The sequence below is a fragment of the Panthera onca genome, chromosome B1 (assembly GCF_046562875.1).
Source record: "Panthera onca isolate mPanOnc1 chromosome B1, mPanOnc1 haplotype 2, whole genome shotgun sequence".
Classification (NCBI taxonomy): Eukaryota; Metazoa; Chordata; class Mammalia; order Carnivora; family Felidae; genus Panthera; species Panthera onca.
In genome coordinates, this window is record NC_138342.1 from 202,190,988 (window position 1) to 202,206,011 (window position 15,024).

The 15,024-nt window shown below is 42.4% G+C and overlaps 1 protein-coding gene across 3 annotated transcripts in view; it reads left to right on the forward strand.

The window, feature by feature from the left end:
- The window catches only part of CSMD1 (CUB and Sushi multiple domains 1), a 2,002,273-nt gene that overhangs the window by 1,912,838 nt on the left and 74,411 nt on the right, over positions 1-15,024 (forward strand). For all 3 annotated transcript variants that reach the window (XM_078445226.2, XM_078445227.2, XM_078445228.2), the window contains 2 exons: positions 6,998-7,192; positions 11,777-11,950. In XM_078445226.2, coding sequence (XP_078301352.2) covers positions 6,998-7,192; positions 11,777-11,950 — 369 coding nt within the window. The remainder of the gene's footprint in view (positions 1-6,997; positions 7,193-11,776; positions 11,951-15,024) is intronic.

Genomic DNA, 15,024 nt, shown 5'->3' on the forward strand with positions numbered 1-15,024 from the left:
GGTTCGAACCCACCTACTGTGAGATCATGACCTGAGCCAAAGTCGGACGCTTAACCGACTGAGCTGCCCAGGCGCCCCAAACACACAACACTTTAGGGTTAGTGATCATTCTGCATATTCTGTACATACATTGATGTCGAAACTGATGATTATTCTTTTCTGTTACATTGAATGATTAAGTCTATTCATCTTACTAAATATACATATATATAATATTAAAGTATATATATATATATATACAGTAAATATAAGTATGCATTTACTAAGTATAAATATAAGTATAATATAAGTATATTTTCACTTAACTATTCTAAACCCAAAGTTATGGAGAGACGGGAAAATTAACACACATTTCTATGAGTTCTTGACATCAGTGTCCCCACAGAATGACGTGATGCTGGTTACTTGAAATGTTACAATCATGTACCATCCAAAAAGAATGTTTCCACACATCTGTCACTCCTACTGAAGTGTTTTGAAGAAAAAAATGACTTGACTCCATGTATGACCTCATGCACTAAATTATAAGAATTTAGGAACATTGTACTCATCGCTGGAAGGGAAGTTCACGAGTTCCGAGTTTCCTAGCTTAGCCCCATCTTACACACGGTCATGATGCTCCACCTGGTCCTGTGTGTGTGGAGTCTTAGCAGAGAGAGTGTGTGTAAGCAGAACGTATTGGTTGTATATTAATGTCCTCGTGTCACTGTAGTGCCACACCATCAGAGGAAACAGCTCCCTATTCACTCAGCACTGGATCGAAATCGTGTCTTCTCATGTGCCAGCTTTCATGGTGCCTCCCGCACCCCCTCTACAGCACCAAACCACCAACTTTCTGGAAACATCCATGGCTCCCCACCCTTCTTTTATCTTGTCCCTTTGGATGTCTGCAGACCTGTGTCCCAAGTATTAGAGATTGAGGATCTGACCAAAGCAGGTGTCATCCACTTGTATAGCATTTCACATCAGGCGTACCTCAGCCGGATGGCCACCGGCTTCAATGCCAGTCCCTAGTTTGTGTGGTTTGTCTCCATGAAAGCGTCCTCAAGTCCTTGGGCAGGGCCCTGGCCCTGCTCTCACGGCACTGACTATGTTGTATTTACAACAATGTCAGAATTTAGGGTCACATTCATCATAACCTTCAAATTACCCCGGAGACATTGTTAGACTCTTACTTAAAACAACGGAAGGAGGAAAGTCTCACTAGGGGAAATGGGAAAGAACATTTAAACGCATCAACTATTTTTAAGCAAACAATTTTCTTTCCGCAAAAACTCTAAAGATGTTCCTAATTATAAGAGCTGGTTCAGTGTTGGTTATCGGTGCATACTGAATCCGTGACCTTACGTGTGCAACTTACGGGACAGAAAAAACACACAGATAAAAAGAAGACACATGCCCACAACAGGAAACTTCTAGGGATGTTTAGAGGGAACTGAAAAGCCAAGTTTTTAAAAGACAGGCATTGGTGATGTAAATACTGTGGATTCCTTTGTTGTGAGCCCAGTGGATAAGGAGTGAAATACTAAGATTATTTTACTATAAATCTACTCCCTGATTATCAGTACTGTTTTCATCCCGTTCAGGGGTTGGTTTAGTATAATTAAAAAATAAACCATTTTATGTAATTGAAAAAAAATGGCTTTAGTAGGGAACTTCGATTATAGAATTATAAAAAAAAATCTGAACAGTATTTACCAGTATCACTAAGCAGATGAAGTTAATTCAATATTAGTCTTTTTTGTTATTGAAATCAGATTTCCTGGAAGGTGTTTACCTTTAAGCTAGGGAAAGAGCTGGAATATTCTTTTTTTTTTTTTTTTTTTTTTTTTACTTAGTTACAGTTAGTTAGGTAAATGCTCTAGGGTCTGACTCCACTAAGATCTACTTATTAAAACTAACATAGGAGCAAAATAACAAGAAGCCTGGGGCAGAAAAATGTCTGATCTCAAGAAGGGGCTTTTGTAAACTTCATAATTGAATGAGAAGAAATCTGGAAATTCCAGGACTAGAAAGAACATGAGAATGTTCAGAGGGTTTAGATTCAGTCAGGAATCTTGGGGAGGGGGGTGGCGGTTAGGGGCTTTGAAGTGTTGGGACATTTTTTTTCTCTGGTAGCGAAAGTCTGATCACTCTCAGTGAGCCTGTAAGTTACCTGCTAAAAGGTTGCTTTTAAAACTCTGTGATTTGAGCTCTACTAATTCGCTACTCTTATTCTAAACAACTCACACACTCAGGATTTGGTTAACATCTGAGCTTAAAACAAAAATCCAGAAACAATGTATTTCCTTAAGAATCTCATGCTTTCAATCCAGTCTTGGTGGTGGGGCTTCCTCCCAGAGCAGTGTTGAAATATGGGAGGGTGTGGACTGCATTGAAATCTCTGTCTTTCAATGTCTTTGCTCAAAGACCTTACATTCCTTATTTACCTAAGCCCAAGCAGGCTTGTTCCTCAGCTTCTAATGCACCAGAACTGAGCCGGCTTCTGGGCCCCCCGACCAGTGAGGACAGCCGATTAATGGCATGCTGAAAGCTCGCCCAAGTTGTGAGCGCGAAGAACATTTATGAGGCTGATTAAATCATTCTCCTGTGATGGCATCCAGTGGTGATTTTACAAATCTAATTAAATGTGCTTGAACTTGGTGATAAGAAGCACTCCCCTTGTTGGGTATAATGGGGGGATCTGTTGTTAAAAGAGAAAAGAGAGTTGCATCCCTGCATGGAGGGGCTGATGGGAACACCCCGGAAAATGTATGATATGTGTCTGTAATTTATTGTGGGGACGGGGAAGTCTAAAGGGCTTTCTTTATGGTGGAAATACTGTCATTGTCTGAATACCTTATACAAAACAACGGTTAGTCTTTCTGCTTTGCCGCTGGCCAAAGGAGTCGGTAACAAATCAGAATCACTCACGGTAGAGTCAGATTCTCAATATAAATTCTCAAGTAAAATACAAAATATTTTATGTTGTCACTGAAATGTTTGCAAGACAGAAATTGTGTGTGTTGGGGGGGGGGGTGGGTGTGAGCAGAGGGTGAGGGTGAGCTGGAGAAGGGGGTGGGATGAGGGTCTTCTGGAGAAGGGGGTGGCATGGGGAGGACCAGCGGATCTCTCCCTGCCCGTGGGGGATGGGGGGGAGAGGGAAGGAAGAACAAGCCAGGAAAACCCTTGCCCAGGTCTCTGACCTGTGTGACCAGGGCTGCTCACCTTACAGAAACGCCAAGGGGAGAATGAGGTGGTATTTGGGGCCCACAAAGGGTCCTTTGTCTATTCAAGTCCCTTTTCCTCCCACAAGGCCCAGAATTCGGGCACAAGATTGGGGTTTCCCCTGCCGCCAGGCCAAGGCAAGCAGGGGCACTGCCTTCTGTGACACTTTCATCGGCACTAATTCCTTAGGGCTCATCGGTTTCTCGGTTTCTCATGTTGTTTGAATAATAATGCGGACATCCACTTGGATAAAACTGACCAAGTGGCCCCCTTTTCTCCACCATCTGGAGGAAACCATTTTCTGGCACCATCTTGGTTGACATTCCTTGGGATGTTATCACCCAGACCACGGCCTCACTTGTTCATGCTTAGACATTTGCTATAGGTTATCCCTCTGGGCATCTTTGAAGGTATTAAATAGAACCCCAATTGCCACAGCTTCTGAGGACCTCTGCTCTTGCCCCTCTCCCTTTGCAGAACTTTCACATTAAATATTTATTCCAGTCTTACTTTTCCCTTTACTCAGTTTCCACCCGTATGGTTTTATCCCTTCCATTCCTTTGCAGGTTTGTTTTTTGTTTTTTGTTTTTTGGGTTGTTTTGTTTTTTTTTTTTTTTTTTTTTTTTTTTTTTTTTTTTTTTGCTGCCACAACACTTTCTTGGCACATTAGTTTTCAAAGTGTGAACACACGCTCACACACACACATGTTCACTCACTCAGATTTATAAATATATGTCATCAGCACCTGTTTTAGGGCAAACATACTCAATAAAAAATGTGAAAAGACATAGTGCTTACAGTAAAAGATCTGTTAGCCTACTAGGGAGAAAGAGATTCAAGTGATCAGTTTTTTTTTCTGGTTTAACAGAATCAGATAATTCTAAGGCAAACCAAAGAGCATTTTCACAAAGAAAGAGGTAATCATACAGAATTTGGAAATCACCACCGTAGATGATATGAGCTCAAAGTAAACGACCGTTTCCACTGTAAATGCCAACAGTGAATCCTTCCTGGCACAAGTAGAGTTTGTAAAAGTTAGTTCAGGTCATTGAAAACAATTCAGCTCATTGTAGAAGTACAGTTTTTGGTGAAGTGAAATGAACTTTAGTTGACATAGGCAGTGGGATTGAAATGGAGCTATGGATTTACAAGGTTAAAGGCATTAAAAACTTTTCAGAAATAGCCATCCTGCCTGGAATTCTAAAGGTATTCCAGTTAGAGAAGAATTTGCTTGTATTATTCAGGCAAAACACTTAAATATCCATATAAGTTTTACTTTTTGTTCGATTATAATTAACATACACTGAGTATTCTATTAGTTTCAGGCGTACAATACAGTAATTCAACAATTCTATATATTACTCAATGCTCATTAGGATAAGTGTACTCTTAATCCCTTTCTCCTGTTTCCCCATCCCCCTCCCACCTCCCTCTGGTGACCACCAGTTTGTTCTCCATATTTAAGAGTCTGTTTGTCTCTTTTTCCTTTGTTCATTTGTTTTGTTTCTTAAATTCCACATAGGAGTGAAGTCATATGATATTTGTTCTTCTCTGATGAACCTATTTCACTTAGCATTATTCTAAGTCCACCCATGTTGTTGCAAAAGGCAAGATTTCATTCTTTTTTATGGTTGAGTAACATTCCTGTGTGTGTGTGTGTGTGTGTGTGTGTGTGCGCGCGCGCGCGCGCATGCACATGTATGCACACCACATCTTGATCCATTCATCTGTCATCGGACACTTGGGCTACTTCCATATTATTGGCTGTTGTAAGTAGGGCTGCAATAAACATAGGGGTGCATGTATCTTTTCAAATTATTCTTTCTATTTTCTTTGGGTAAATTCCCATTAGTGTAATTCTTGGATAATATGGTAATTCTATTTTTAATTTTTTGAGGAATCTCCCTAATGTTTTCCAGAGTAGTTGTACCAGTTTGCATTCCCACCAACAGTGATGAGTATTTATTTTTCTCCACACCCTCGCCAACACTTCTTTCTTGTGTGTGTGTGTGTCTGTGTGTGTGTGTGTGTGTGTGTGTGTGTGTGTGTGTGTGTGTTTTAATTTAACCATTCTCACAGGGTTCTGCTTTGCATTCCCCCAATGGTTAATGATGTTAAACATCTTTTCATGTGTCTATTGGCTATCTGTAATTTTCTTTGGAAAAGTGACTATTCAGGTCATCTGCCCATTTTTTAATTGGGTTATTTGTTTTCTTGGGGTTGAGTTGTATAAGTTCTTTATATATTTTGGATGTTAACACCTTAATGTATATATCATTTGCAAATATCTTCTCCCATTCAGTATATTACCTTTTTGCTTTGTTGTTGGTTTCTTTTGCTGAATGGAAGCTTTTTGATTTTGGTGTAGTCCCAATAGTTTACTGTTGCTTTTACTTCTCTTGCCAAAGGAGACACATCTAGAAAAATCATTCCGTGGCCGATATCAAAGAAATTATTGCCTTTGCTTTCTTCTAGGATTTTTATGGTTTTAGGACTCACACTTAGGATTTTAATCCACTTTGAATATCCATTTTGAATCCATAAAAATTTTGGACAATCATTTCCTTTAAAAATACTTAAGAGAAACAGACCTAAGGACTACTTTCAAATTAGCAAATCCTTTTCACATTTTATTCATCATTGATATTATTGTAATAATACTGAAAAGTCCATTTTTTTCACTTTATTCGCATTTAGTACTGGTAAATTACAGATAGAAGATTCAGTGAGATTTTTGTAACATTTGAATATGTCCGATTCAACTATGATAAACTATATAGAATTTGCTTTCTAATTTACTACTAAATAAGTAATTTATTAATATCATTCTGAAAAAGCTCTGATTTCTCCAGCTAAATCTTCCAGGCTCAATAAATTAATCAGTCAGCTCAGTTCTGAAGGTGGTCGACTGCCTTGAATGTTCATATATGGAGAAATGGAGTGCCAACTTTGTAAAATTCATTTCATGTATTATTTTACTTTAGTGTATATATATATATATATATATATATATATATATACACACACACACACACATATATATATATACTCACATATATTAAATTTTGCATACATTTTCAGCATATTCGCAGATCGCTTGAAGTCCTCCCCAAGAAAATGGCGCAGGTGACACCATTACCACTATTATCACTGTTATTACATTTGTAGCTCCTGCTCTGTATTCAGTAGTTACTGTAATTCTAGGCCTTCTCCTAAGAGCATGAAAAGATGGTCTCTTTTAAGATCTATTAAACATTTGTCCTGACAGTATTAATGCAGTCTGCAGATAAATGCTGTGTGCCTGTAAGGCCAGTAACATACAGAATATCTTATGTAGGTGTGTTTCATAGAGAGGAAGGGAATGGGGGCATATGATTTTCTGATCGTTTGTGCCCAAGCTCGTTGTCAATGTCTATTCTATTCCAAGATTCTCAGAGGAAATTGAGACAAATGATATGTAAGATTCTTCTACGCATGTGCTCATTTACCTGATGAAGATTTTCCATCCAAATGAACCGTGCAACTTCTTGTGGGTGATTTATCCGTTTCTATCACAGCGTCACTGCACAATCGCCCCTGCACCTGCAATGAGGCCGCCGAATGCATTTTCCATGCATGATCATCCTCCTGTGACTATGTGGGTAGTAGAGAAGAGCACCTGAAATAATAGGCCAGCAGCTTCTGTTTTGCAAGATCAAGTTCAGAGACAAGGGTCTTACCATTAAAAGCAAACGTGATCTGATCTGTCGAGAAAACAATGGTGATGTTAATAAGTATGTTTCATTTCCAGCGGTGATTTGTCCTGGCATCGAAGCTCAGCTCCCGGAGCACGTCACCTGGAGACTGGTTTCGGGGTCACTGAACGAGTATGGAGCTCAGGTCGTGCTGAGCTGCAGTCCTGGCTATTACCTGGAGGGCCAGAGGCTGGCACAGTGCCAAGCCAATGGAACGTGGAGCCTAGGCGACGAGAGACCCAGATGTCGAGGTGAGTGACCAGTGCACTTCCCAGGTCAGGTAGCCATTCTGAATTAGTGACATCACTGACTGCCACCTTTTAACCCCCCACTGTGAGTGATTGCCCCTATGGATTAATAATGTAACCAAATGGCATTTCTCATCATTATAATGATGAATATGGATTTTTATGTGACATACTTAAAATGTATGATGGCTGGGTTAAATATTAAATGTTCTATTTATTAATGATTGCGTTGTATACATTTTAAAATATTCGAATACTCCAATATTTCAGATCAACTCAAAAACAAATCCAGGCCTATGTTTCAAAAGATAACTCCTTCCATGCACTGACTATTCAAACCCTCTAATTAGGATCTTGGGAAATATTATTTATGCTGAAGATATTGTATTCTCAAATAATGACTGTCTTGAAAAGGGAGATTATTATTCTCATAGGTACAAGATAAGCAATTAAGCCTTTGAGTGGGTTTTATAACAAATATGAATAAATAGAAAAATAAAACAATATTAGTATTGTTCAGAGCACTATTTGACTCAGATATATTTAACACATACTCTTTAGTGGGTTGTTCAGAGGAAATTATCATGCACAGAAACAAGTAGTCAGACCAGTGTCAAATTTATCAAGCACACAGCTTAATAAGAAGAAACCAGAATAAAATAAGAAAAATGACAAAAGAATGCTTTGTTGTCTTTGACACAGCCATCCTAATTCAACTTTGAATAGAGCCAACGGTAAGTAAACATGTATCAAGCGCTCAGTCAGGAGCACGAAGGTAAGTTAGGGAGGGTCAGTGAACTTGAGGACCTCCTCCATAGTCCGAGTGCATGACACCACCAGGTCCCCAGACAGCCCTGCCTGAAGCCTGTTTTCCAGAGTAATCATTAACAGTTCCCTTGCCTTTGTCACAAGTGTCCTGGTTTGACTTCATTCATACTGAATTTCCTCCTTGTTCCTCTCGGTCCGAATTAGGGAATCCCCTCCTTCCCACATCCACGCGGGTCTCCCTTACAGGCACCCACTGCAAAGCTCCATGGTGTGATTCAGAGACTCAGTCACTAAGCTCAGCGAGGAGAGTGGAGGCGAAAGACTGGGGAGCCTCTACCTTTTGCCTCTCTCAGACTTTCTAGGCAACATTCGGTCAGTTTCGATCCAGAATCAGAGTCTTAAAAGTAGGCGCACGTAAACTTCTTGGAAGTAGGGAGTTCACGCGGGGCTTCTGCGGATGCAACCGTCCAGTCTAGTTTTTGCTGGGCTTTCTTGTTGCCTGGTGTGCCTGGGGAGGATGGTGTTAGTGTTAGGTGGGTATTTGCTATGCCACAACACGTTACACCAAAGTCCCAAATCTCCATTCCAGAAGAACTGACACAGGGAGACTCGTGTTTAGAAGAATGTTTACAAAAACCGGGGGCAGGGCCAGCCTGATTATTGAACCAAACTCCTTAGCAGGAGGTTTCTACTTCTTTGGGGGGAAGAAAGCAAAGTTGGGTTTCTACCATCCATAAATTGTGTATTTGCCTCCATTCTTCTGAAATTCTAGAAAGTCTGTCTTTCTGGCTTTAACATACCTCAGTCTGGTGATCCCAATACTAAGTCTGGTCCAGGAACAACAGCCAGAAATCCATATATCTGGAGATCTCTCCAGCCAACTTGGCATACAAATGTACTTTGGAAATTGTCAGCCATTCATTGGTATGGGTTGTTGTATCACATCACACTTTGATATTTATCTATCTTAAATATCATGGACCTGTGGCCTTTTCCAGAGTCAGTGGGTTCCAGTGAAATCACTGATTGCTGGTTTTTTTTTTTTAATCATTATTTGTAGTTTTCATCATTCCAGTGTGGCCAGAGCGAGTCCCTTCTCCCTGGTTTCTTCATCTTCTCCTTATGATGTCTTTCAAGTTGTCCCTGTTTTCTCAGGAAGACAGGATATTTTATGCTCATCTGAGTTTTTCTTAACTAAACAAGGAATCAGCCATTCTCCAAGGAGCTCTGGAAACTTTTGGTGGAAAAGGGTGTTAGAGACCAGCATCTGTGCCCAAGGGTATGCATTATGTTGTTCATATTATCAGTGGTAGGAAAAGCTGACCAAGCTAACTATTACTTTTGTGACCAAACTGAAAATGTTGTTTTTCTTCCCCCAAAAAGACTTGATATGAATATTTTTTTGATTAATTTTTATCTCTACTGATACATTTTTTTTTAAGTTAAAATAACTTAAATAACTCAGGGCGGTCATGACCCCAGGGGCAGCTGAGTCATGTTTGAATATTTTCACTTTGAGCAAGGCCTTCCTTTGACTTATAACCAGGCATCTTGGCGTCATTCCTCGGGGCCTACTAAAGCAATTCCAGACTGTGGTCTACACAGCATGCCTTCACATACTTAACAGTCACCTGTCCTGTGACGCTATCTTCACAATAAACTGCCCCGAACCATCCACAGTCATGTCACGTCATCTGTTTGTGTTCATGTTCATCTGCACATTCAGGAGGACTTTTCCAGGTAGAACGTACCGGAAAGTCCCTACTCTTGACCTTATATTTATTTGCCACACTCACTAACACTATCCGTATTTCTGACAGGAAAGATGGCCTTACAGGTCTAGAAACACCATGTCACAACATGACTTTCTTTCTAAGTTGAGGATTTCAATATGCACATAATTGTAGAACTGAAGGCAAGAGGAAGGACGCTGCCCTGGGGGGAGAGACACCCATGGCTTGTGATCCCTGGTCACAGTGAGGGGAGGCGGTGTGGACCGCACAAATACTTGGGAGGAGAAAACAACATGGAAACGAGGCTCTACTTGGATGTTTGACAAAGCGTATGTGTATACGTGGTGTATATGTGTGTTGTGAGTGTGATATGTGGGGGGGGGGGGGTGTGGTGTGGCGTGTGTGCGTGTGCGTGTTGGGGCAGCTTCCCCAAGTGAGTGTCACTGTCGCCATCGCCGTGTGGGTCCCTGCCAGCCGAGCCCCCATTGCCCCGCTGTGGACAAGCCGCGGCCGTGCTCCCTTAGTCCTCCCTACAGGCTGGTGAGCCTGAAGGAGGACAAGCCCCAGACCCCGTGGGCGCAGGGACGTTTCCCCGGAGGTGAAGGAGCGGCAGCCGTAGAGCGGGCTCATCTTCCACCGAGGGTTCGTTCTGGCCCCAGGGGACCTCACGGCCGCTAGCGCGTTTCTGACCGTGTGGACGTTTCAGGACACGGTCTAATTATGCTGAGTGGCTGCACACAGATCTTTAAATATCCTAACTCAAGGCGAAGCTCGCAGTGTGTTTGGGAAGGGCTTAGTGGAAAGTTCATGATAAATTGTAAAAAAAAAATAAAATAAAATAACTTCTGCGGGAATCCGTTGACATTCGGCCCCGGGCACGTGTTAGCACTGTTGCTGCACATGAGACACAGCCCTACGAGTTGAGCGATCCCAGAAGCTGGAACTTCAACAACAATAATGTTCCAATCACGACCTCCCCTGTCCGAATTCCTGATAAGACATCCTCCCCAGGACACACACCAGCTGCCTGTGTCCGTCTGTCTGTTTGAAATGGAACCACAGCGGGGACCCCTCAGAGTAAGATCGGCTCCATTCAAAACCCTGGTCTACGTGGCACAGCGGTAAACGTTGTCGTCCCTTGAATCGTCAGTCGAGGCGTTCACACGGATTCAGCCCACGAAATAGGTCCCCAGGTCAGCTCCACGTCAGTTGGCCCCGACCGAGCCCTGATCGGGTACCAAGCGTCGCTTTGGCACTTGCACGCGCCCTCTCGTTAGAGCCAGCGCGCGGCTCTGCGGGCAGGTGTTGGTAGGAACGCGTAAGAGAGGAACTAAGGAGGACCCCGGAGTCTTGGAGGAAACCGGCCTCCCCGTAACCGGCAAAGCGAGGACCGAACCTGAGGAGCCTGGAGCCAGGGTCTGTGTTCTTCTTCGCTACATTTGCTGCCTCCGATCAGCTCACTATCGATAAGAACTCCGAAACGATCAGCTACCCGCGGCCTGGGCCCTAACCCCTTTACGCAGAGTAACTCAGCAAGTCCTTGGTGCCCTCAGAAGGGTCTTCAGACCCTTGGTCGTGACCCGTGTAAAACCACACGTAAGCCTCTGGGAACAGTCAGCCTTGATGACTCCACGGTCCCAACAAGTCACACAAGTACATGGAGGGAACGGGGAGCTAGGCCTCCTGTTGACGCGGGCGTCCTGTTTTCATCACGCGTGACTAAGTGCGGCTGACGGCCCCGGGCACGACAGCTCCTGTTCTGCAACAGGTGTCCGGTGACTGCCATGTGGCTCTCGTGGCCGGTGCACACGGAAGGGCGGGCGGGCAGACGGCCCGCGCGCTTGACTGGTCTGCCCCCGTGGCTGTGTCTGTCCACCACACGGTTTTGGAATCTGCTCTAAGCGCGCACGTTTCCATTCCAAGGGCGTAAGAGGAGGAAAATTAAGCCTCCTAGATGGTTGACCTGTCTGACCCTAACCAGACATCCCCGTCCCTGATAAAAATTAAGGCTGAGGATTTTGTCATGCTTAAGCAAGAGAATAACCCGCAGACTTGAAGTAACATTCGCTTTTTGTTTGCCTTCCAGTGATCTCGTGTGGAAGCCTCTCCTTTCCGCCAAACGGTAACAAGATTGGCACGCTCACAGTTTATGGGGCCACAGCTATATTTACGTGCAACACGGGCTACACCCTGGTGGGGTCTCACGTCAGAGAATGCTTAGCAAATGGACTTTGGAGTGGCTCCGAAACTCGATGTCTGGGTAAATCAATCTATCATCTGGTATTTCTTTAATTTAGCTAAGCCTGAAAAATAGACTGTGGTTGGGCAAGGCGTAACACTTCTTGCTATAAATGTTCCAACAGAGAAACTAAATCCTACCTGGTCTTAGCGCTACACTTCACACAGCAACTTCTTTAAGTATTGAAGGGGATTATTTTTTAATCTGGCCAATAAATGAAAGTCACATATTGCCTTGAGTGACTTAGAAACTATTTTCTACAGTGCTGAGGGTATCATCGCAACTTTATGCCATCAGTTTAGGACACACAAAAATGATACTCAAAAATACTACATGCTTTATCTTTAAAAGAAATTTTACATTGTGTCAGTAAGTGGAAGTGACTAAGATCAATCAGCATAAGTACAATGAATTATTTCGAGAAGAGTGTGTGCACAGTCACGTGTTCTTCCTTTGCTTAAAGATTAAAATTTTCTGCATGATAATTTAAAAAAAATTGAGTTGAAAATCTTTTTCGTTGAAAAAAAATCTAGTGAATAAACATAAGAAATTGTTGAATTGGCAGCTTAAAGCACGGACTTACAATGCTCCTGTAGGTCTCCAAGTAATCTTTAAAATATGTTAACTGCCTTTTGTCCTTTTGACCTCTTTGTGGGACCTCGATAATTTTGTAATCGCTCAAAAGCTATAGAAGCTGGAAAGTTTAAGCCTCTGACTCTCCATGGGCTGGAAATCACTTCAGGAATAAAGGCAGGACCAGTAAATTTTGAATAGTAAAAATCTGGTCTTTTTACTTGAGATAATTTGAAGAAATGCTCAGGAGAATTTGGGGGAAAAGAGAGAGAGAGAAAATGAATCTAAATAATAATTCCAGAGGAAATCAACCAGCGAAAGGAGTTTCTTTGTCACTCTTATCCATGAAAGGATACCTGCTTTCTTTCTTTTTTTTTTTTCATTCGAGAGAGAGAGAGAGAGAGAGAGAGAGAGAGAGTGAGCGAGCAGCAGGGAGGGGCAGAGGGAAAGAGAGAGAATCTGAAGCAGGCTGCATGCTCAGCCCAGAGCCCTATGCGGGGCTCGATCTCATGACCATGAGATCATGACCTGAGCTGAAATGAAGAGTCAGGCGTTCAACCAACTGAGCCACCCAGGTGCCCCTGACACCTGCTTTCTTTAAGTTGCTGTCATACCTATATGGAAGCTGCCAGCATCCCCTGTGTGTGTAAATACATATATTGTTGCTGAGTGTGGTCAGTATTGTTGTCAGTACACTGTGAATCTTCCTTGGAATGTGTGTGGGATTTTGTGTTGATAGTCACTAGTGCCTCTGAGATTTTCTGAGCCTTCCTACGTGTCATTATAAAATGTCTGGTCATTGAGTACCACTCTCCGTAAGGCAGCCCTCCTTCGGGGTAGCTCTTCTCTGTTACCTTGAGTGACAGACACTTGGTGCTAGGAAGGCAACCAGGTGGTCTAAGAAACGTACTTGTCTGCTCTAATTGTGATAATGGAAAGCAGTGACAATTTACATTTGACTAGTGACCTACTGGTTACAAAAGCCTCATGAGGTGAGATGGTTACTGTGGCCTCAGGGAGTTTGAGTGGCACAATTTCTATAACTGACATCCTGGGGTCTGCTGGGGTCTTGTTGATTCCAAAGAAACCTTCACTTTTTCTCTGGTGTTCTTTTTGCCTGCAGATAAGGACTTCAAAGTCGAAAGGTTGCACGGTGTGTTGTATAGTTGTCTGGGCCAGTGTGCCGCAAAGTATGGCTTAGGTACGATACAATATGTCTTAGAAGCTTTTGGGAGACGGAGTGTTCTGAAGGAATTGAAACTGAAAATAAAGAGGAATAAAACTGTCTGGAAAAGAATATATAACACATTAGCGTAGTAGGACCTAGATGTAAAATATAAGGAATGATAAAATTGGAAGAGGCAGAGAATACGGAAGAAAAACAACTAGAAAAATATTAGATAGGACACATTGCCACAAATTATAAAACAATGAGTAAAGGGTGGGTAATACACTTAGTATAAATATTTCAAAAGTCAGCGAATGCAGTTGCACAACTACCACTGCGACTTGAAAGTGTAATTCGTGATGTAGGCACACCTCCGAGATAACTGTGGATTTGGTTCTAGACCAACACAATAAAGCAAATATTACAATACAGTGAGTCAAGTGTATTTTTTGTTTTCCCCATGCACATAAAAGCTATATTTACGCTATACTGTAGTCCGGTAAGTGTGCGATAGCATTACGTGGAAAAACAATGATGTACAGTTGACCCTTGAACTACACGGCAGTTAGGGGCTCTGACTCCTCCCTCCTGTCAAAAATCTACATACAACTTTTGAGCCCCTAAAAACTGAACCTCTGATAGCTTGTCGCTGACCAAAAGCCTTACCGATAACATAAATGAACACGTATTTTGTATGTTATGTGTAATATATACTGTATGCTTACAATCAGGTAAGCTAGAGAAAATAAAATGTCCTTAAGGGACACCCGGATGGCTCAGTCAGTTAAGCTCCATCCAACTCTTTGTTTTTTTAATATTTTTATTTATATTTGAGAGAGAGAGAGAGAGAGAGACAGCACGAGTGAGGGAGGGGCGGAGAGAGAGGGAGACACAGAATGCGAAGCAGGCTCCAGGCTCTGAGCTGTCAGCACAGAGTCTGATGTGGGGCTCGAACTCCTGAATCATGACATCATGACCTGAGCCGAAGTTGGACGCTCACCCCACTGAGCCACCCAGGTGCCCCTAGCTCCATCCAACTCTTAGTTTCAGCTCATGTCAAGGTCTCATGGTTGTGAGATCAGGCCCCACGTCGGGCTCCGCACTAAGCGTGGAGCCTGCTTGGGATTCTCTCTCTCCTTCTTTCTCTGTGCCTCCCCTGTGTCTCAAGCTAAATAAATAAGCAGAGAGAAAATTTATTAAGAAAACCTTAAAGGACAGGAAATACATTTACAGTACTGGATTTGCTGAAAAAAATCCACGTGTATGTGTACCCACACAGTTCAAACCTGCATTGTTCGAGGGTCAAATGTACACGCCTCAATTTAAAAATACTTCATTGCTAAAAATTGCTACA